The 21978-nt window shown below is 51.8% G+C and overlaps 2 protein-coding genes and 1 pseudogene across 2 annotated transcripts; 1 reads left to right on the top strand and 2 right to left on the bottom strand.

Moving 5' to 3' along the window:
- Positions 1–316: 316 nt before the first annotated feature.
- CPLX3 (complexin 3) lies at positions 317–5169 on the bottom strand. The gene is made up of 3 exons (XM_016144149.2): positions 4922–5169; positions 3660–3747; positions 317–1914 (listed from the first exon to the last, which is right to left on the bottom strand). The coding sequence occupies exons 1-3, from the start codon at positions 5083–5085 to the stop codon at positions 1690–1692; spliced, it is 477 nt and encodes a 158-aa protein (XP_015999635.1). The 5' UTR covers positions 5086–5169; the 3' UTR covers positions 317–1689.
- A 92-nt stretch (positions 5170–5261) lies between these two features.
- LMAN1L (lectin, mannose binding 1 like) lies at positions 5262–21349 on the bottom strand. The gene is made up of 13 exons (XM_016144150.2): positions 17622–21349; positions 15059–15213; positions 14845–14952; positions 14681–14739; positions 13080–13179; positions 12592–12712; positions 11485–11540; positions 10761–10893; positions 10312–10463; positions 9133–9200; positions 8135–8258; positions 7358–7485; positions 5262–6332 (listed from the first exon to the last, which is right to left on the bottom strand). The coding sequence occupies exons 1-13, from the start codon at positions 17797–17799 to the stop codon at positions 6200–6202; spliced, it is 1515 nt and encodes a 504-aa protein (XP_015999636.2). The 5' UTR covers positions 17800–21349; the 3' UTR covers positions 5262–6199.
- On the top strand, positions 11941–12058 carry LOC118601437 (annotated as a pseudogene).
- Positions 21350–21978: the final 629 nt, after the last annotated feature.

Genomic DNA, 21978 nt, shown 5'->3' on the forward strand with positions numbered 1-21978 from the left:
CCACCTGACCCTCCACACATCACCTATTGCATGTGCCTTCTTCTTATTTTAAAAGGAGGACTAATGGGAATTTTGCCCTTGAAACCAAACCCTTGCATGGCTGTTCTGCCTGTAAATCTTGGCTGGCTTCCCAACAAGCCAGTGCTGGGGTGGAGGTGGGGTGGAGGTGTAGTGCTGCCCTGTCGCGCCTTGTTCTGGCTCAGGCCCCTGGGAGCCTCCTGGTTGGTTCCCTGGACCCCCCACAGGTGAGCAGGATGAGATTTGGACTCTTGAGCTTTTTTTAAAAGAGTGAGTTAGAATTTATGGATATGGCCTGTCATGCTCCAAGAGCTTTACAAACAGTCACCCTTTGAAACATGTATTGTTATAATTTGAGGGTGGGATCTTCATTTCACAGGGGTGAAGAAAGGGAAAGGAACCCGCTCAGAGTCACACAGAAGTGCCAGGGCTGGATGAAGTTGCCCTCACCTTCCATCTCCAAGGTGAGGAGTGGGGTATAAGCACAGGTGCCAGAGAGAGCTGTGGTTGAGCTGCGGCCCCTCCCATGATCCCAGGTAAAACGTCAGAGGCCCTGCTCCTCCAGCTGCCCATCCTTCTCAAAGCCTAGATCTATTTGATCTGGTCCCAGGCTGGACCTGATGCTTGGTCAATGTGGGGGACTTTGCCCTTGCCCAGGGCCCCAAGACGGTGGAGCTTGAACATCTTATAGGGCTGGTGTTCCTATGAAACTGTGGGTGAGGAAGTAGAGAACACCCTTCCAAAGTCATGGTTGGAGAGCTGTGAATCCCGACTCCTGGAGGTCAGTAAGAAGTGAGAGGATAGGTAGGTCATTTGAAATTTTTATTTTTCACTGAGCCAAGAGAGGAGATTCAGCTATGGAATCCAGAGAGTTCTACAGGAACAAAACAGAAATTGGCTGGGCCCTGGGCCCAGAGAAGGACTGGAGCCGCTTGGGCTGTTATTCAATGCCAACTTCATCCTTGGCACTTGGTTCCTTGTATAGCATCTCTCAGCTCCCAAGAGCCAGAGCCCACGGTGGCAGCTGCTTGAGGCTATGGCTGCAGCTGCTGCCCTGCCCAAAGAGATGTATGGGGTTGACTTCAAGGGGTTGGGGAGGCCAAGCTAGAAAGTCTAAAAAATCACCTTATCCATTTTCATTTTACGGGTGATGAAATGGAGCCCAGAAAGAGTAGTGGGTTTCAAAGAGAATGAGTGTGGAGACTAAAACTCAGGCCTCCTGTCTGCTTAGGGTATCTTCCTAAAGCCTCCTGTAAGCATATCTGAGTGTTGGTGTTTAGAGGAGCCAGACTGCATCTGTGGCATGTGCCTCTGCACATACCAAGGTCTCTGTGACCCTCCATGTATCTCTCTGTGGGTGTTCATGTGGGCAGGAATTCAGGGCCATGGCTAGAGAGAGTCAAGTCTATTCCTATAATCTTGAGAGGCTTTCCCAGGCTCATAGGGAAGGTGAGTATTGTGGGGTAAGGGGAGGAGTAGAAACTTTGATCCCAGTGGAGATGGAGAGACCAGAAGGCAGGTTGGAGCCAGAAAAAAGGTCCTGGGGCTAGCCTGGGACAGGGGAAACACAACCAAGGTGAGTTATGTATCCATGGAAGTTGAGACATGCTCTTAGTGCTCATGTGGGCCCAGCCTTCTGGGTACCCCAATGGGCAACCCCAAGGGAAGTAGTCACATGATATGACACTTATCAGCTGACTGCTTGAGGTCCCCCAGTGTGGCCTGGGCCTTGTCCTTGAGTGAGCCAAGGTCCAAACCAGGGAGGCTGGCCAGCTGCCCAAGAACCGAGGCCCTCTCTTCCTCTTCCTCTGTGTCTTCCTCAATCATCTTGGCCAGCTCCCGGGGCAGCTCCACATCTCCGCCTGCCATCTGGATCTGGCTCTCATCTGTCTCGTTCTGAAGGGAAGAAAGGAAGGTTGGGCTGGAGTGGAGCTCTGAGGGGACCCTAAGCTGTGGGGCAGGGAAGAGGCCTGACTTGGGTTCCAGGCCCCTAGGTTCTTGAGCCCCATGTTTCAGTGAGTCCAGCCCCGATCCCCACATTCTAGGATCAAGGACATGGAGACTTGCACTTTCATATCACCTTACTTCACTCTGTGATACTGAAGTTAAGATATTAGCATAGTGAGTAAAGACAAAATGGAAAAACCTAGGAGTCAAATTGTTATAGTTAGTAAGTTATATGCTGACCATTAACTACACTGAAGGACATTACCAATAATAGTGATGGGTACCATTCATCAAACACCTGTTATACAGCTGACATTGAGCTGAGTGCTTTTAATTCTCACAATGACCCTGTGAGATAGGTATTGTTTTCTCTACTTTACAAATAAGGAAATTGAGGCTCAGATAATTAAAGTAAGTAATTTGCCCATCATCATAAAACTAGAAGGTGGGAGAGTTAGATTTAAACCTATATCATTGATACCGATACTTAAGTTCTCTTTGCAAGGTACCTACTGATTGTCATTGTACTTTCCTATTCCTTTGGGGGCCCTGGAGCTTTCTAGCATATGTCCTACTCAGTTACAGCCAAGTCTTCCCACCTCTACTGGGTTCAGAGTTCCCTGGTGGCAGAAGTTGTGTCTCTTATGTGCTTAATGCAAGCATTTGAGAAATGACTACATTCCTCACCAGGTTTAACTCAGCAACTTCTCAGAAGGCAGGCTTTCTGGACTGGTTGTCCCTTTGAGAAACTTCTAAAAGACTGGTTCCCTGTGGGGAGTCAGAGGCAGCCAAGGGCTCAGGAAACATTTGTCTAATGACTGAATGTGATGTTCACATATCTGATCTTCCAATTCAAGTGGAAGATCAAGGTCAGTGTACTATAGCACTGTGTTTCTGTTTCTCCTCAGAGTTTATCATAGTTCCAGACACTGGAAGTGACTTGTGCCTCAGTTATCTCCTTAGACAACAGGAATAGAATGCTTAGGGCCCATCTGGTGCTGCAGTGCCTAGGGGAGACATCCTCCTGGCTGCTTGGCCAACCAAGGGGGTACTTTGCTCTCTGTAGATAGACCCATACCTCGGAAGGCAGCCAGGGGTCTTGGAGTAAGCACAGGCTCAGCATTCACTAGCTTGAGCTCTATTGCTCACTGGCTTGTATGATCTTAGCCAAGTCCCTTAACCTCCCTGAGCCTCAGTTTCCTTATCTGTAGATGCGAGTGATAGCTACTTGGCAGAATTACTGAGCGATTAGGTAAGGATGTGAAGGTGAGGTGCCTGGACACAGAAGGTGCTGCCTTTTCTCTCCCATCCTACCCTCCCCAGGTATTTAGAAGTCCCAAGAGCACTTACCCCTATGGTAAAATCTACTGCCTTCCAACTCTTCATCTGCTCAGCCCTGACTCTGGTTAGGGGAGTGTAGGTTGCAGGACAAAGGGGCCTGGAATGGCTCCAGAAACACAAACCTATCAGTCTCCAGAGGACTTACACCCTTAGTGCTCAATGGTCCTTGGCAAGCTCCAGATAATCAAGAATGAGTGAACCAATGAATGAGTGAGAGAAGGAAGAATCTAATCAAGCTTCCTTCCCATGAGTCTTAGGATGTGAAAGTCACAGTGGCCAGAGTCAGGTAAAGGCGTCTGGACCCCAGGCTCAGAGTCCGGGATTTGCCTAGCAGTCCCAGCTCCTAAGCTTACCTTGGGAAGCCGATATTTGTCTCTGAAGTGGCTCCGCAGTGTGGCCCTCTCTGCCTTCCTCTGCGTAAACTGTGCATCTCGTTCCATCCTGCGGGGACACCAGGGGTGGAGTCATTGCCAGGACTGAGGGAATGGGTGGGAGTGGTCTGTGTTAGGTTGCTCACAGCACGGCTCCTGCCCACGGGTCTGTGTGTCAGGAGGGTGCTTGGACCTGGCTGGCCTGCCACTAGTCTTTGTGGCCCCTCTCCCCATCACAGCACCCTTTCTCATCTCAGCACTTGCCTCTGGACAGAGTTATTGGGGCAGAGGTCAGTCTGTCTGGTTCCGAGGACCCTAATGTATTTTCCTCCTTGTCTCCAACTCAGTCGGTCTTTTCCCTCCCTGGCGGGTTGTATGGAGTGGAGGAAAGTATTTGAAAGACTTGGGTTCATGTCCTGATTCCATTACCACTTTTGGTTTGTCTCTGGGTAAGTCACTTACTTTCCCCTTTTGTAAAATGGGGATAAGATTTTGCAACTCACAAAACTGTTATCAGGACTAAGTGGAATAATGATAGTTAACATTTAATGATTTATCATGTGCCAGGCTCTGTGCTGAGCATTTTACATGCTTTAAGTAATTTAATCCTCATAAGTCTATATAAGGCATGTTTTATGATTACCATAGCCACTTTACAGAAGAGGCAACTGAGGCACAGAAAGGTTAAGTAACTTGCCTAAAGTTGCCCAGCTAAAAAGAAGCAAAGCCAGGATCTGACTCAGGTAATTCTGGAGTCCAGCCCCTAACTCCACTTCAGGTGCCTCTCTGTCCCAGCATTGTTCACATACAAGTGGCCTCAATAGCTATGAGTACCCCCATATCAGGGTCTGTCTCCATGACTGGGAGGGAGCCCCCCTCAGCTGCACCGCTTTTCTCAGAGCCTCAGGCTCAGAGGAGTTCCAGTTAGAAGACAGAAACGCTCGGGCCAGATCGGATTAAAGGATTACTTGTTTCGTCAGAAATGCACGTGCCCCCACTCTGTCCCAGGCCCCTATCACCCCTGCCCCCACTTTCTCCAGGCCCTAATGTGAAGCTGGGGTAGGGTCCTGGGTTTGAGATGGGTGGCCCTGGGGGCAGCCTAGAGGGCACATCCCAGCCTCCTACGGAGTCTAGAAAAGTAGGGGAGGGGCTCAGTGCCTGAGACTGCCTAGGGGTGGGAGGGGTAGCTGAGGGGTGAGGTAGGGACAGGGTCGTTGAAGCCGGGAAGGGGGGATCCCACTTACTTCTCTTCCACCAGTTGCTTCTGATACTCTTCATACTCCTCTCGGCTCATACCCTGAGCTTCGGCCGCCGACTTGTCACCGTCCCCCTTGTCCTCGCCGCCCCCAAGGCTCCCGGTGAGGTTCTTCAGCTGGCCACCCACCATGGTCTTCACCATGAACGCCATGGTCTTCACTGGCCCGGGCACTGAGCGCCGATTACCGAGCGCCGATTACCATGCGCCGGACACAGAGCACGTCCGCGCCTACTTCAGCACTAGGTTTCGCGGACAGCTCCCGCCGCGGGCCAGAGCCCCACGCTCTGCAGCGCCCGCTGTCCGCCCCCGCCCAGGCCCGCCCCCACCTTCCAAACCCCTCCTCACCGGGGGCGGGGGGCATTCACGGGGCTGAGGAGGCTCTACCACGTGCCCGCTCCGCGCTCCCGCCTTCCCCACGTGCCTCCTTCAAAGCCAAGCTCTGCCGGGCACTGCTGACAACGGATTAGGGCCTTCCGTGGTGGGGTCGCTCCCCAAGGGAATGGGCTACGTTGATATGTGCCCTAGAACCCTGCTCCCCATTCTCCCACTACTTCCTGCTCACCCTGGTCGCTGATAACCAGTATTTCAGCTAGGAGTTGAGAGTAGTTGCAAAGGGCAAAAACCCAGCCCTGTGCCCTACCCCGCCCTTTCCCCAAACCTGTTGCCCCAGCAGCTGCCCAAAGAGCTTGACTCTGGAAAAGGGAGGGAGACTATAGAGCAGAGAATCCTAATTATGGCTCCATGGGTTGCCTCACAGAGTTCTGGTTGTGCCTGACCTGCCTACCCCTGGAGCTGAAGGGAGTAGGGGGAGAGAGAGCTGTTAATGGTGGCGCTGGCTGGACTGAGGCAGAAAGGGCACCTGGAGACACCTCTCCTTGTTCTGGTGAATTTGGGAACAGAATTATACATTTTTGTGACTCCTTCTCCTTCCGTAGTCCAGGGCTCAAGGTTTGTGGGGTAATGGGTCTTTAGAAGGTCAAGCCAGGCTTTGGCCTCCTTTCCCGCTTGGAGCCCACTCCCAGCAACCCCTCCAGAGGAGGTGGAAGCCTTCAGAGAGATTAAGGCAAACTTGGAAGGTAAATGAGCATATCAAACCATGGGGAGAGGGAAATCACCTTTAATAAAGTTGGAACTTCTTCAAAGCTGAGGTGCGGGTAGGAACTGGGCATCCAGAGGGAGAAGATACTGGCCTAACCTCCACCGCCAAACATCATCCACTCCTCAGTGAAAAGAAGTAGACATTCCTTTGCGGCTTTGAGGTAGGTCATGCATGCATGCTGGGGGAGAGGGGCTGCCTCCTCAGAGCCCCCAGGGCTCTGGGGATACACGGTGCAGGACTCAAGGGTAAGGGGCTGGTGTGCAAAAAGTCCTGAAGTCTCTTGTCTAGCTTTTGCCTGCTGCCAGAAAGAGGAGAAGGTTACTAGGACCTCTGCTTCTGGGTTTTTGAGCTGTAGTTCCCTACACTTAACTACACTCACTGTGCCACAGCCTCCCCTGCTCTGGGAACTTCTGTGGCTCCTTTGGCCTGCCCCATCAGGACCACACTTTCCCCCTGGCATTCAGGATCTGTGTGGATGATTCCAGCCTGTGGCCACCATTACACTCCTATGTTACACATAAGCCTGTCGTCATCCCACCTCATACCTTTGCTGTTCTTTTCACCTGGAGGTCGTCCCCTTTCCTACTCTACTTTCAAAGCTCAGCACACTTTACTCCTCCTCCAGGACCATCCTTGCACGTACTGCTTCTTGTCTTGAAATTCCACCAACAAAAACTGTCAGTCCCATTTCTGAGCTCTTTAGCACACCCTACATCTCTAAATGTTTCATTTATTCAACACTCAGCAAGCAGAAACAGTGACCTCTCCCCAACCTTTGCGATTCCCTTTGCCAATTTTCACAAACTGGTCTAACAGTACTGAACTTGCCGCTTGTCTCTAAAACAAGGTGTTTTTTTTTTCCCACTTCCATGTCTTTCTCATGCTGTTACCTCTGTATTGATGTCTTTACTTATCTTTTCAGTTTGGAAAATAAGTTGCCTTGATGACCCACATCAAATGTCCCTTCCAGTTCAATTCCCTGATCTCCCCCAACTGGGTCAAGTGCTTTTTCTTATACTTTTATAGGCCCTGAGCTTCCTGCCATCATGGCACCGACCACACAGGGTGTGACTACCAGGTGCATGTCAGTTTCTCACACTAGAGAGTGAGTTCTGTGAGAGCATGATCCAGATGGGACCAACAACTGAGCAGGTGGTCAGTAGTGCCAATTGAAAAAATGAGTCCTAATCTGGGCACTGCTCATTGCCAGCTGGTGGACTAGACAGGTCCCCTTTGGGCCTTAGTACCCCACTCTCATCAAATGCCTGTGCCCCAGGACCAAGCCAGGTAGGTGTGGAAAGTCCTGCCTATGGGAAGGCCTACCTGAAGTGCACATAGCAGAAGAAGCCTACAGTCTGAATAAGGAGGACGAACAGGAAGATGTAGGGCTGCAGGCATGAGGAGGTCCCTGGGGGCTGGTCAGGTGGGCGGGGGTCCTTGGCTGATGCTTTCTGAAAGGTGAAGTTCTTAGGTCTTGGATCAGCTTCTTAACCAGGAGGGGGTGGACCTGGAATCTGAGCCATTGTGGGCTCTGTTTCCCTCTCCCAGGCTTGGGCCCCCTGGTTCTCATCCAGAGGACTTGGAGAGGGGGCAGAGTGCAAAGCTGCCTCCCCCACTTTAGCTCCCATGGCTCCATCTGTGGGAATAGTTGGGAAGGCCTAGGGTCTAAGATCAGCAGGGGTTATTAAGATGAGAGAGGAAGAAATAGCAAAAGACAGGTGATGATGAAGGCAAAGGAAAGAACAAGATGGGGCATGCATACAGTGAGGAGCAGGCTGCTCTGAGTGATTTTGGGCATAGCCCACTCCCATTTCTCTTCTAGTTATTGAGGGAGCTGGACCAAGTGGTCTCCAGGGCCCTGCTGACACTGAGAGTCTGTAGGACTCTCCAGAGAGCACAGAGGGCAGAGAGAAGGTAAGATCTGTGTCCCAGAATGCACATGTGTATGCACACACAGAAACAGACACAGGTGCACCTGCCAGGGATCCCAAGAGGGAAGGGCTAAGGCAGGAGGGCCTGGGGCTGCAGAAAAGTTAGAAGAAAGGGACTGAGCCTGGATCTCAGGAATGGAACTTCATAGTGCCACTTCTTTCTTCTCACCGCTGGGCCCAGCAGGTCCTCCTGCAGGAGGCTCAGAATCTGGTCCAGCTCTAAGAAATGATGCTTGATGCCCACAGGCAGGTGGAAGACCTTGACTCTTGAGGCCATGTGAGTAGCTGCATCCCTGGTGGGAATGGAAAACAAGAGAGAAGACTCATTACCCCTTCTGGATGTATCCAAACCACCAAACTATTTCTCATTATCCTTGCAGGTAACTTGTGGATGAGGAACAAGCACTATCCATAGGGACGCTTCTTGGGGGGGAGGGGTGTCTGTTCTTACCCCAAACCTTCTTCTTTGATCTCAAGACAGCTTTAGCTCAGAGAAGGATGTCTCTAAAGCTGTCTGTCTCAACCCCATGCTCCCTGGACTCTTCTTTCTATCTCCAGCTGCCAAGAGATTTAGCTCTTCTCTCTTGTCCCATCTTCCCACCCCTAGTCATCAAGATGGGGGGTGAGGCAGGGGTCGGGTGGAAGCCACAGCATCCAGCCTGAAGCCTCCCTCTTTCCCAGCATCAAGGTGACCCCTTACTCCCATACTCTATGGGTCACTCCAAGTCCTAGCCTAGAGTGGGAGGCTGGGAGACTAGAGGGGGCAAAGTGAAGTCAGGGACCCCCTACTACTAGTAGGCCTGATCTTTGCTGTATTCTTTTCAAGAAGCCCAACATAATGTCCCTTCCTTCTAGGCTCAGATTTACTAACCCTCCCTGGGATGGGAATGTTGGGTGGGGGCCCTCATGCAAAGCATCTCTCAGTGAGAGTTGCTTTTAAAAGAGGGCTTTCAAAACTTTAAACTTGATTCAATTAAATTTAGGTCAACTCAATAAACCTAACTCTGCCCCCAGCCCCTCCCTATGTGCCAGGCTTTGGGCTGGGTGCTCAGGAAAGGATGAAAGGACTCAAGGGCTAAGGGAGGAACTTCAGGCAGAAAAGCAAATTAGTGGGGTGGGGATCCTCTCCCTCCTCCTCAACGATCCTTCCTCACCCTGTGCCCTTACCTCATCTCTTGCAAGTCCTGGAGCAAAGTCTGCTGTCCACAAAGCAGGGTGCTGACCTTGGCAGAGTCCTGCAGGAAAATCAGCTTCTTCTCTAGGGCCTAGGGCACAGCCTCTCTCTTCTCAGAGTCCACCTTCCCCAGGGCACTGCAGCCTTCTACCTTCTAGAGGCCTTACCAGATTACCTGGCCCTCCTCATTATGGACATATTGAGTTCATCTGACCCCTGTCTATTTTGGCTTCTGGATTCCCCTCCTCTCAAAGCCCTCTCCCTGAGGTTTCCCTCCAAGAGTGGCCACTTGTGGGCCTTCTCAGAAGTCTCCCCCGCACTTTCCAGAAGTGGATCTGCCCCTGAAGAAGGCAGAGGCCAGTCCAGTATTCTCCCCATTTCTTCCAACACATAGTCCAAACTGTAGCTGGTCAACTCCATGTGCTGGGGCTCCTGCTTGGGCCCCTGTCTTACTGAGTGACCTGGAGAGGTGGCCATTCCTCTCTGGGGTGGATGGAATCTGGCAGAAGGGGGCCTGGGCCTGAAAGTAGGATCAGAGAAGCCTGGCTCCTGAGTGTGACACCCCTCCCTTCTTCCTCACTCCAGCAGCCCAGCCTCAGCTACTCTAGCCTGAGGACACAAGATATCAAACCTCAAGCTGCCAGAGCCCAGCAAAGCATACAGGAGCTGCTGGCCTCTTCTGCCCAGCATCTAACATCTTGACTCAGTTCAAATCAGGCTCCAGGCTGGGCATGCCATGGGGCATGACTCTCCGGGGAGAAGCCAGGATGGCAGTGGAAATGAAATGAGGATTCTGGTGCATCTGAGCATTAAGCAAGCTGTATGTGAATCAAGTCACATGTGGAGCTACATGCACCCAGTCTATTTTTGTCACTTGTCTACAGACCCACGTCCAAATACCTCTCCCCAGCCCCAGCTGTGTGGCTTCTTGGGCATTTGCTTGTGCAGAGCTACCTTCCTGCACACTCCCCTGTCTGGCAGGTCCACTCCATCCCACGACCTGCAGTATTTCACCCCTGTTCTTCTTCCCCTCCAAACCTTGGGGGAAACTAGTTTCCAAGTATAGCAACATTCTTCTTTCTGGACACAGGGAGCCCACTGGTGCCACGGGACTCAGTACCTAGGATGCTCAGCTTCTCCAGGCCTGCATGGGTGTTCAAGGGACTACTCACCCAGGCTCCCTGTGGCCTGGCCTGGTCCGGGGACCCCAACTGCTTCTTCCACTGCCTCTCAGCCTGGGATAGCTGCTTGGAGAGACCTTGGAGGGCCTGCAGGATCTGGCTGTGTCTGCCCAGTATCTCCTCCAGGTCATAGGTCCTTTCCCCTGGGGATTAGGGCAGAGCTGGAATAGCCAGCCAGCTGGGGTGGGGCAACAGACACTGTCTATTGGTAGCTTCTTAGAGAGGGGGCCCAGAGAAGTGTGGCTTCTGCCTCTAAGACTCTCCCCTGGAAAGATCTATCTGGGTGGGGTGTGGGGACAGTACAAAGCACCTGACCCCAAGGCCTGCTTAGATATGGCTTCCGCCTCCCCTTTGGTTAAAGGACTCTTGATTTGTAGGGAAGAGGATCCTGTGATACTCAAACGGGCTCCTACCCCACCTGCCTGCTCCTTGTCCCCTACCCTCTTCCTGGTCTTCGGAGCTCAGCTTTGGAATCGTGTCCTCCCTGATGCCCAAAGCCAGCCTTGCCCGCAACCCTTCCAGCTGTCTTGCCAGGCGGAGCTGCTCCATCTCTAGGAAGGGCTGCAGTGGGTGCTGGAGGAGGAAGACAGGAACTAGGGCCTGAAACCTGCGCAAGATCCAGGGACAAGGAGAGCCTTCCCACAGGGCCCCTACAAGCCCAGTCTCCTTCCCTGACCAAACATTCACCCCAGCAGGGAAAGAACTCTGATTCTCCTTCAGCTCACCCACCAGGACCTGCAATTTCTGGGCCTCTGTGCTTTGCTCCACTGCCAATCTCCACACCCTTCTCTCCCCCTGCAGCCCAGACACCAATAGCTCTCTCAGGCTTCAGGCCTTTGTCCACACTGCTCCTCCATTCAGCTAACTGCCTCTGTTCCTTCAAACTCATCTCTTCCAGGAAGCCTTCCCTGTTCCTCTGGTTGGTTAAGACCACTTCCCTGTGCTCCCCAGCCTCCAGCCAGTCTGGGAGGTCCTTGAGGACAGGGCTTAGTTCTGGGTCACTTCTGCCTCCAGCCCAAGGCCTGGTCTGAGGAGAGCCCAGAGAGCAGGTAGAGATAACAGCTGGAATGGCAGGTCTGAAGGTGCCATGACATAAGCAGAAACATCTGGGGAGGTCCCTCTCCCCAAGCCCTTCCCACAAGGCAGACCCAGGGCTGGCATCACCTCTGGACCTGGCTCACTCAGACTGAAGGTCAGGAAGGACAGGACATCGTGATCATCTGGAAAGGAGGGTAGAGAAGGGAAGGTAAGACCTCTAGCCTCCAGTAGCCCACTCATTCAGCCCTCAGTCCTCAGGCTCCATTATATTCCAGGCAGGCAAGAGATCTGAGTGACCCTAGGCAGCTCTGACCCTTGTCTGGCTTACCTCATAGATAAGGTAGGAGGGTCAGCCAAGCAGATGGGTGAGCTGTGAATATTGACTGTCCCCCCTTCCAGCCAGAGGTGGGCCCCCAGTAAATAGGAAAATTGGACAGTCCTGGGCTAGAGCCATGAAAGCAGACTAAGCAACACTCTCAGGCCCCCAGGGAATGGCTGCTACTGGCAAAAGTGACTTCGTGGTAGCACCTTCTCAGTATGGCTCTCTGACCGTGTCACTCTCCTCCTCAGAAAACTTCCATGGTCTACGTCCATGCCACCCTGAACAAGCCCAATCCCATCTGATCTTGGAGCTAAGCAGGGTTGGGCCTGTTTAGTACTTAGATGGGAGACCACCTAGGAAGACTAGGTGCCATAGATGTAAAAAAAATAAAAATAAATAAAAATAAATAAGGGATTGTAAGCTGACAAGGCCCTTGCAATCAATGAGGTCAACCAAGGGTCACCTTGCCTAAAAAAAAAAAAGAAAGACAAGACAAGACAAGAAAGAAACCTCCCATGGCTCCCTAGTGCCCAGACTCTAAAGACCAAAGTTTTGGCATTCATGGACACCCACTAGCTAATTGTACCTTACTTTTCAACTATGGGTCCCTCCATGGACTCCATTACATCCTTTGATCCATCTCCCTAAATGTCCCTCATGGTTGTCTTTTTCTACCCAGAGCTCCCGGCTAGGGCATTATGAGGCCAACACTAGAATAAAAGTTTCTCATGTTTTATCTTATCTGAGACTTTCAACAACTCTGCAAGGCAGATAGATAGGAGAGGACTCATGACTTGCCCAGGTCACATGGTAAGGAAGTAGCTGGCCCCACACCCAGTGTTCCGTAGGTGTGCTCAGGATGATTAATTAGGAACCATTCCTCTGCTCTTACCTGCCCAGAAGGCCCTCACCTGCCAGGGTGCTGGTGGCTGCTGAGACCCCAAAGAAACCTCCAGGGGCCAAAAGCAGGGGCCCCACATCAGCGCAAACTTCATCTGGATCGCTGGGAGTGAGGCCACTGTTTAAAGACACCTGAGGGCAGGGAGGGATTGAGCCACTGCCTCTCCCCTGCCCCAGCAGGGGTGATTGTCCCCACCTCTGACTCCCTAAAGGGGGACAGGAAGCCACAGGGTTTAGTGTCAGAATGTTATGAAGGGGTTTGTATACTTTGTCTCATGCTAGCCCTCACATGTATGTTCTCTGGGCTAGTTAGGATTCGATGTAGGAAGGAGGATCCAGTGTATGCCTTCCCCATATATGCCAGGGACCCTGTGTGGTGTCACAGGCATGAATCTGTTGGGGTCATGGGCAACAGATCACACAGTATCTCTGTAGCTCTGAGCCCTGTAATCTGCACACCCTGCCCAGAGGACCCACATAAGCAGGAGGGACCACTCACACGCAGCCTCTGTCCCCAGTAGGTGATCTGCACTCTGAAGGGATACGGCCGGTTCCGGAAGTCCCGGTAGCAAGAGCCCAGCACTTGGCTGGCGTCATCCCTGTGGGCATTTGGAATCCATCTGGGCTATGCAGGACCCAAGGCCTGGCCAGGGGGGCAGTCCCAGAAGCTATTCTGCCCAGGTGAGCAGCGCCACATGCCCCTGACTGGATGACTGCTGTGGGACATGTCCCTGTGGTCAAGCTTGAGTCTCCTTGCTATAGTCTGCTCCCTTAGCAAAAGAGAGGGGCAAGAGAACAGCCCTGCCTGGCAGAGTATGGGGACTTGGAGTTTACAGAAGAGGCCAAGGGCCTTTCTGTGACTCTTCCCCAGGGGTATGAAGCCTGGACCCGCAATGGGCTTCCAGACTTCAATCCCCCAAGCCCTCTTCCCACTGTCCCTCCCTCCTTCTCCTCCCCTTAAACTCCAAATTTTCCTGTGCCTCTGGGTAGGCCCCCTTTTTCCTGTCCCTCTGCTGAGCTTGGACTGTAGGACAAACAACACAAGATGCATCTTAGTGGCCTAGGACAAAATGACCAGCCCACCTGACCTGTAGGGGGGTATAGCAGGCTCTGGGGAGTTAGGAGAAGGGTGTTGAGCCCAAGAGGCCCGGAGTTTCTCTGTGCATATTGACACACAGACGCTGCTCACACCAGAGTACCTGTCACTGCCACCTTCAGCCCCAAGGGAGGTGGCACAGAGCAGGGACAAGCCAGCTCTAGAGCAGCCTCCCAGGTGCACCTCATAGCTGTGACCTTGGCAAGTAACCTCAGCTTTCCAAACTCCCACTTCTCCATCTTTAAAATGAGGATAATAATTGAAACTATCTCATAACATTGTTATGAGGGTTAACTAAGACATGAATGTAAAGTGCTTGGCACTGTGCCTGGCATACAGTAAGCTCCACTCCATAAATGTTAGCAATTATTCTCATTGTTATAAGGAATGTTTGCTGAGAGACACTGACAAACTGGCCCAGCTACTGAAGAGGCAGCCAGGTTGGGGAGGGAGGGGAAGCCACATCATCTGGGAGAAAGGGAAAGTCACTAGCAGTCAGGCAGCTGTCACAGGGAAAGGGTATGGACCCTCCACAGGCAAGTCTGACCTCAAATCTCAGCTCTGTAAGAGCTGTGTAACCTTAGGCAAGTAACTTCACCTCTCTAGGCCTCAGTGTCTTCACCTTAATTAGAGACTAATAACCCTCACTTCTCAAGAGTGTTGGGGGTCATGTAAAATGATGTGAGTAACAACACTCAGCATAGGCCTCACCTGCGTAATTTCGCCACCCCACTAAATCTGCAGCTCTTGGGCTGGATGAATAGAAGACTTAGTGGGGAGGTTCCCAGGAAAAGTAAGCAACTCTTCCTGGGCTCAGAGGAGGCACAGCTGAGAATGAATGGGAAGGAGTCCCAGGGCAGCAGCTATTGGCTCAATTGAGCAAGGAGGGCACAGCCCTACCTAGGAGGGCGGGCTCCCTGTCAGAGGCTGGGGTAGGGGCATGAGTGGGCAGTATGGGTACAGCCCAGGAATTGGGGTAGGGGTCAGTTCAGGCAGGGCCTTACCGAAGCAGCTCGTAGGGGGTATGCCCGTTACTGGCCAGCACACGGATGGCAGGGCTGTTCTACATGGGAGGTAATGAGAGGCCTGAGTCATGGGCACGAGGAAGAGGGTGAGGATGTGGGCAGGGAGGACGATTAGGGTGTAGGCAGGAGACCACACTACTCACCTCGGTATTCTGAGCCGAAGAGTCGAAGAGGATCCCGATGCCGTCCCTCGAGGTCAGCCCCCCCAGGACAGAGCCAATTTGGCCTCTGTCCTGGGTGTACCACACAGCCTGTGGGTCCCAGCTACTCAGCTCCCCTGTGGGACACTGGAACCCTGGGCTCACCACCTGACCCCTGACTCACCCCCTCAGCTAGGACTTGGGAGAGGCCACTCACCATGCCCTGGGCTCCCCGGCGCCCTGGCCCAGTCACCCGCATCTGCAGCTCCACCTCCCAGCCAGAGAAGAGAACACGGGCCCTGCTCCACATGGCACCACTTCTGTTCCGCATGGATGGGGCCAGCCGCACTTCCTCCAGGCCCACGATGGCGTCTGCAGACCAGGGCAGCTCAGGGCCTGGGTCCCACTTTCCCCTTCTCCCCATTATTCTCTCTTATTGGCCTGGCTGGGCTCTGAGAGGAGGAAGCATGTAACATCAGGCCTGCCATTAAGTACCAGGCCAGGTGGTCAGATGCAGGAATCCACTGAATAAGTGGTCATTGGATCGTAGCACAACCGAGGGAGGGGTTTTGCCAGGGGAAGGTAACAAATGCCAGACCTATGCAAGAGCAAGGTGACTGCATTCTCACTTGAGCCTCACCGCAAGTCCATATGGTCTGTTTTCATCAGACCCCATCTTATAGATGGGAAAACAGAGGCTCAGAAAAGTTAAGGAACTAAGTGGATTGGAATTCAGCTCCATTTAACTCCAAAGTACAAGCTTCTTCCACCAGTAGAGAGCTTTGTGTCCAACCTTTTCTGTTTTTCAGATGAGGAAACTGAGGCCCTATGAGGGAAAAGGACATGCCTGAGACCACAGAATACAGGAGAGCGCTTTGAGAGAATAACCAGGTAGAGGGTCCAGTGTGCCCAAATGAGGCTGTGGGCTTCCTGGTTGGGGAATTCAGGGGCACTCCAAGGTGAGGAAAGCATGAAAGCAAAGGTGGAACTAACCTGCAGGACTGGAAGGAAAGGGTAAACGAGAGAGAGAGAGAGAGAGAGAGAGAGAGAGAGAGAGAGAGAGAGAGAGAGAGAGAGAGAATGTGTGTGTGTATGTGTGTACGTGCATGCACACGTGTAAATTATCATTGGTGAAGGTGGTGGGGACAAAGGAGGTCTATTTTGTAGGAGAGAGAAAAATGGAGAGAAACTGAGGCAAGCTTGGCAGGAATCAGAAGGGAGATCAGAGACCCCACCCCAGCTGGCTCCCTACCCCTCCATCCTGCCAGCCTGGAACCTGGCCCAGGGCCCAGTCCCTAGTCTCTGCCAGGACTTTCTGTAGACTGCTATTCTAGCCTGTTTGCTCAGCAAAGGCCAGGGCTGGGAATTGGCCAGGCTCAGAAGCTGCAAGGCCAGAAGTCCTAGGGGCCTTTGAAAGTCACCACTTTCTCCAAAGCGACTTGCAAGAGGCAAGGATTGCCCGCTGTCTATTACAGTTATGCCTTCAGCCTTATGTGGCTTGTGCATGAGACCTTGCTGCAGACAGTGGGCTCCTTGAGCCTGACGCAGCCCTGTGTCTCTAGGCTGGGCACAGAGAGGAATGGGGGAGGGAGTCTGATAAAAACATGAATGAATAAATGAAGAGACAATGAGCATATCACTGGATGATCTTGAGACTATGCCTCTGTTCTTCCACATGGTCTGTGACACTCCAGACTTGGTAAGGCCCAGAGCAGTGAGTGTGGAATAGGCCCTGCCATTCCAGCCCTGAGGCAGATCCTGGGTTGGCGGTTGGCGTTATGATAAACAGCCCCTCCTTTGTTTACTTCCTGTGCCTCTGTGATGAGGACTAGGCCAAGACCCCATTATAGGGCCTATCATCTTAAACAGATATTTGTTCTGGTCTCAGTCAGGAATAGCACCATTTATCAGAAGTTACTTCTCATAGACACAGAAATACACAATAGATCCGCTTTCTCTCTTTGCTTTGCTGCTAGGAGGCTCTGAACCAGATCTATTGCCCAACTCTGAAGGGTGAGCAGACCTCACAGCATGTATTTTGGCAACAAGCCACATTCCTGGACCCCAACCCTAAGCCTCATTCTTCTTGCTTATTCCTAATTTAAGCTCTTCTCTATTGCATAAGTCCTTGTAAGTCCTCAGATACCTTTTTTGAACAAGATTAGGTGGAATACAGATTCTTTGTAGGTTTGGGTTTGGAAGACCCTGAACACAGACCTGTGGGCCCAGACATTCTAATGCCTGCTTCTACTCAGCACACATACAGAGCAGGGCTGGTGCCTCTCTGGCAGAACAACCAGCCATAAGGGTGCCCTACCCAGACAGCCCCCACCCCCACCCCCATAACCTCGTCCTCATGGACAGCCACAGGGCTGACAGCGTGGAGTCAGCAGAGTAGCTGGTCTAAATTGCCTTGTGTCTCTGTGTCTGGGATTCAGCATGTGAGCCTGTGTGTGTGTGTGTTGACGAGTCCGAGAGGCAGGATCCTCCAAGGAAAGGAAGAGGAGTAGAAGAGAAAAACCATAGAGCAGAGAAAGAAAGAAGTAGAGAGGAGAAACTGAGGCTGGTGGATGGGGGTAGGGTGTGGTGGATGAAACAGGAGACAAGCCTGGGAGGGGTCCTGGGTCCCAGGCACTGCCTGCCCAAGACCTGGACCCCTCTTGGGCAGAGGTTGGTACTGGCAGGCCTATTCCCCACCAAGTCACAGCCACCCTGAGTGATCAGCTGCTCTGGCATTCTGAGGAACCCCAGGAATGGTTGGTCCCCACCCTACCCCTTACCTCCATGAAGGCTCCAGAAGGGTATTTCAGCCCCAGGCAATGCCAGCCTCGGTCCTTTGAAGCTGAGCTTGTACTCAAATCTTCTCTGAGGAGGATGGCCCCCCTTAGGGTTGTAGGGGGCCAAGAGCAGGAGGAGGAGAAGGTGGAGAAAGGGATCATGACCACTGGCCACCAGCATTGTGAAAAGATCTGGCGTCTGGGCCCTGGGTGGATCCCTAGCTGGGAGGCCAGGGAGGGGCTCTGGGAACAGGCCGGGTAAGGAGGAGCTGGGTGGGACTGGCTAGGAGCTGGCTTTTGGCACTGCCAGTCTCTCTCCCTCCTTGCACAGACATCCTGTTCCTTCTAGGCTTGACCTCAGGCCCCATCCCTCCCTAACCTCCAGCCTGACAGAGCCCAACCTCTGACCCCTGACCTTTGGCCAAACTGAACTCTGTCCCTGCTCCTCGATTCTTTCTACCTTCCTTCAGTTCCAGCAGCTCAGGGGCCTCAGGGATCACAGAAATGGACCCGCCATTCAGTAACCCTGGTCTCTCCTGCTGGCTCAGGACAGGCCTTCACACCCTGCCTCTGTCCTGCAGATGGATGTCCTGACAGTCTGGCCATCATCCGCCCCGTGCTTCCTTGTGCTGCTCTTTCCACTTTAATAATGCTGAGCTCTCTCCCATATTCCTGAAGGCTCATGTCTCTGAGCAGCCTGCTTTCCTCAACAAACAAACTACATGAAAAACAGAAAGGGACAGAGCAAATAAATGCAGTGTGCGAACCTTGTTTGAAGCCTAATTTTAAGCAACCAATGGTGAAGAAGAAATGAGACAGTTGGGGAAATGTGAACAATAAACATTTGATTAAATTAAGAGATATTGTTAAAATTTTTAGGAGTAATATCAGTATTATGTTATGTTTTCAACAAGTCTTTTGTCTTTTGTAGAAATGTACTAAAGCTTTCTGGAGGAATCGATATAATGTATGGAATCTGCTTCCAAATATTCCAGAGCATGGGGAGCGTGGCTGGTACAGCACTGGCCTTGTGTTGAATGGAGGAAACATGTGGGTTCCTTATAGTCTCCTCTCTACTTTCATATGTTTGATAATTTCCATAAGGAGCACATTTTTAAAAAATAATATATTTTGAATCTTTTTATCCAAATAAATGTTGGTTTTAGAGTGGCCAACTTGCCAAGAATTCTGGCTAGCTGAAGTTTACTATACCTTGTAAGTTCCCAGTAGGATTTAGTTACTGAAGCTCTTAAAATCAAGGCTGTAAATGGAAAATTTTAGCACATGCTAAAAGGAAAACTTCATTTCTCAACGCTAAGTCCTCAGCCAGCTCCGCCCCCTTTCTCCTGAACCATCACAGCCAAGCCGTGGAAATGCGGGCCCCCCTGAGGCCCTGCTTCTTCACCTGCCCCTTGATCTTTTCCCACTGCTGCCCCTGACGCTGGGTGAAAACTGCTCCAGCGCAAGGCCTGACAATGATCCTTGTTTTCTGTGCCTCATTAACACTTGTTAACCCAGTCTCTGCAACCTGAAATGCTACGGACATCCATCCTCTGCCCCATGCTCTGAGACACCCCCACCCCAGGGCTCACCTGCCTCTGACTGCCCCGGGCTGCTCCCTTGCCACTGCTCTCCCTTTGCAGCCCTTACACTGGGGCTCCTTACAGCTGCATCTCTCCTTACTCACCACACGCTCCCTGGCCAAGGTCCTCCATGCCCATGGCTTCAAGACACCTGCTGTGCCCATGATCCTCGAATCTCTACTTTCAGCCTGTCTTCTCCCTGGAGTTGCAGGCCCTAATGAATGCCCAACTCTGCAAGGGACAACTTGGCTTGGATATCACATAGGCCCCCAGACGACATGTCCAAACCAAATTCCTCTTCTCCAACTCCAAGCCATCCTCTTCCAGGGCTTGGGTCTCATGGATGGCACTCCACCTTATCAAGCCAGAGACTGGAATCCCCCAGATCCCTTCTGCCTCATCCTCTTATCAGTCATCAGCAAGCTCTTCAGTCTGCTCTTGCCCTCTCATATTGCAGTACCTGATTCTCTCCAAGCCTCAGTTTCCTTACTTGTAAAATGGAGATAATAATAGTGTATATCTCCAAGAGTGGTTTGGAGGGTTACATGAAGTAATATATCCATTGTGCTTAAAACAGGGCCTGGCAGACAGCGAGCGCTCAGCTTAGTAAAACATCAGCTGTATTAATCTTACTCTCCATTCCCACTGGCTTCACCAGCTCAGGCCACCATTAATCACCTGCCTGGCTGACTGTAAGCCCCCTGCTCTCTGTCGTCCAGTCTCCACTTGGGATACCCCCCTTGCCCTCCAAGCCAGATTCTTCTCAGAAGGGTCTTTCTAAAATGCAGATCTGACCATTTCACTCCTCTGTCTTAAAACCTTCAATTGCTCCTTGTCATCTTCGCATAAAATTAAACTCCTTGTGGGGCCTGCAGAGCCACGTGGATCTGGGCCTTGCTTTCTCTTCAGCTTCACTTGCTCCCAAACCACACCCCTGGCACCTTCGCCCCAGCCACACTTAAACACCTCACCATCTTTCCCCAGGCAGTGCCTTTCCTTTGCCAGAGCACCCTTGCTCTCTGTCCCTGCCTGTCCTATATGTATCTGAGAAGCTGCCTCACCCCTCCCACCTCCTCTATCTCATGGGCTTGGTGTGGGTGGTGGGAGATGCCCACCAGATTCTGGGCATCAAGTGGAGTCCTGAGTGGGATCCCCATCAGTCTGTGAGCTCCTTGAGGGTGAGAACTATGTCCTGCTCATCTCTGATGAGTCAGTGGCCAGCATAGAGCAGAAGGGAAGAATGAGAGAAAAGAAAGAGGGGAAAATGAAAAAAACTGTAAACTATGTCAGAGAAAGGGGGAGTAATGAAAAAGCTCACATACCACCAAGTGGAAAGAATAGGCATCTGGGCTACCTGAGCCTGCATTCCCACAGGGCCGCATCAGCTGGACTGTGTCCCTTACTCTCGCTTGTCACACCTGGTCCAATTGTTATGGTGCCTGCCTGGCCCCTCCCTGACCCATAGTCACCAGCACCATTGCCTCTTTCTGGACTGAGCTAGCTTGGAACAGCTGGTGAGAGTCCATTGTCAAAATCCTCCAACCTCTGCCTTCGGTAAAGGGAAATGAGGAGTAGACCACTGTACCAGCAACTATAAATCAGGGTCCCCACCCATTGCTGCCCCAGCTGACTGTGAACTGTGAAACGTTCACCAGGCACCACTGAGTGACTCTCTCTTCCATCGCAGGCCCATTCTCACCCCTTTACTCTAAGGAAGGCTCCACCTTCCATCACTACCACCCCCTGTCCTCTCTACTTTCTGCCTCCCTCTCAGTACGTAGACTTGAATGTAAATGTCCTTCCTTTTGGCAGTCAAATTTGAACAAACCTCTGGCATCTTAAAAGTCCTCTCTATCTCTCATCCTCTCTATTACAGCTAAATTTCTCAAGATTTCTGACCTTCCCTCATGGCCCGCCATTGTAATCTAGAATCTGCCACCCTCCCAAACCCAGGTCTTGCTGAAGTCATCAGAGACCTCCTTGTGGCTAACACCGAGGGACACTCAGTTTCCCTTTCCTGTGTCTTCTGGGAAGTGGAGACTTGCTGGCTCTGCCTCTTGGACTCTTCCCTCAGCCCCTATGATGGGGTGCTCTCTTGTTTTCTCTACAACTGGCCTGGACAGGACCCTCTTCTTGACCTTTGAGTGTTAAGAGCTTGATCCTGGGCCTTCTTCTGCATGTCCTCCCAAAGTGACCTCCTCATTGCCATGCTTCAGGTTCAATATCAGTTATCATACACTGGTAACTCACACTTCCCTTTTCAGCCTTTTGGTTCCAACAACTTACTCAACATCGCTTGCCATTTTCCGAGGCACACTCAAAACTCAACATGCCCTTAACAGAACTTACGATGTTTTCTCCTAAACATGTCTCCTGGTTCTATTGCTCAGAGGGTGCCCCCAGCCCTGCCCTCCCACATCCACTTGGCTAGAATTAGGGGTGGCTATGGCTTAGTTCTCCTTCACCTCTGTCTTGAATCTATTACCAAGTTTTGACAATATTACTTCTCACACCCCTCTGGAGTCTGTCCACTTCCACCATCCTCTCTCACATGGATTAGTCCTCATTATGCTTTTTTCAGATCTCCACCAGCGGCCAGGGCAATCGTTTAAAAAATATGTATCTGACATATCACCCTCTTGCTCAGAACCTGTTGCTGACTCCTCATGGCTGTGTGATAAAAGCCAAGTCCTTGCCACAGTCCAACTTCTCCAGCCCCTCATATCTTTTGGAATTGCTGTGCACCTTCATCCATCTTCTTGGAGACCCTTGAACAA

This window comes from Rousettus aegyptiacus, unplaced genomic scaffold (genome assembly GCF_014176215.1).
Source record: "Rousettus aegyptiacus isolate mRouAeg1 unplaced genomic scaffold, mRouAeg1.p scaffold_m13_p_3, whole genome shotgun sequence".
NCBI lineage: Eukaryota > Metazoa > Chordata > Mammalia > Chiroptera > Pteropodidae > Rousettus > Rousettus aegyptiacus.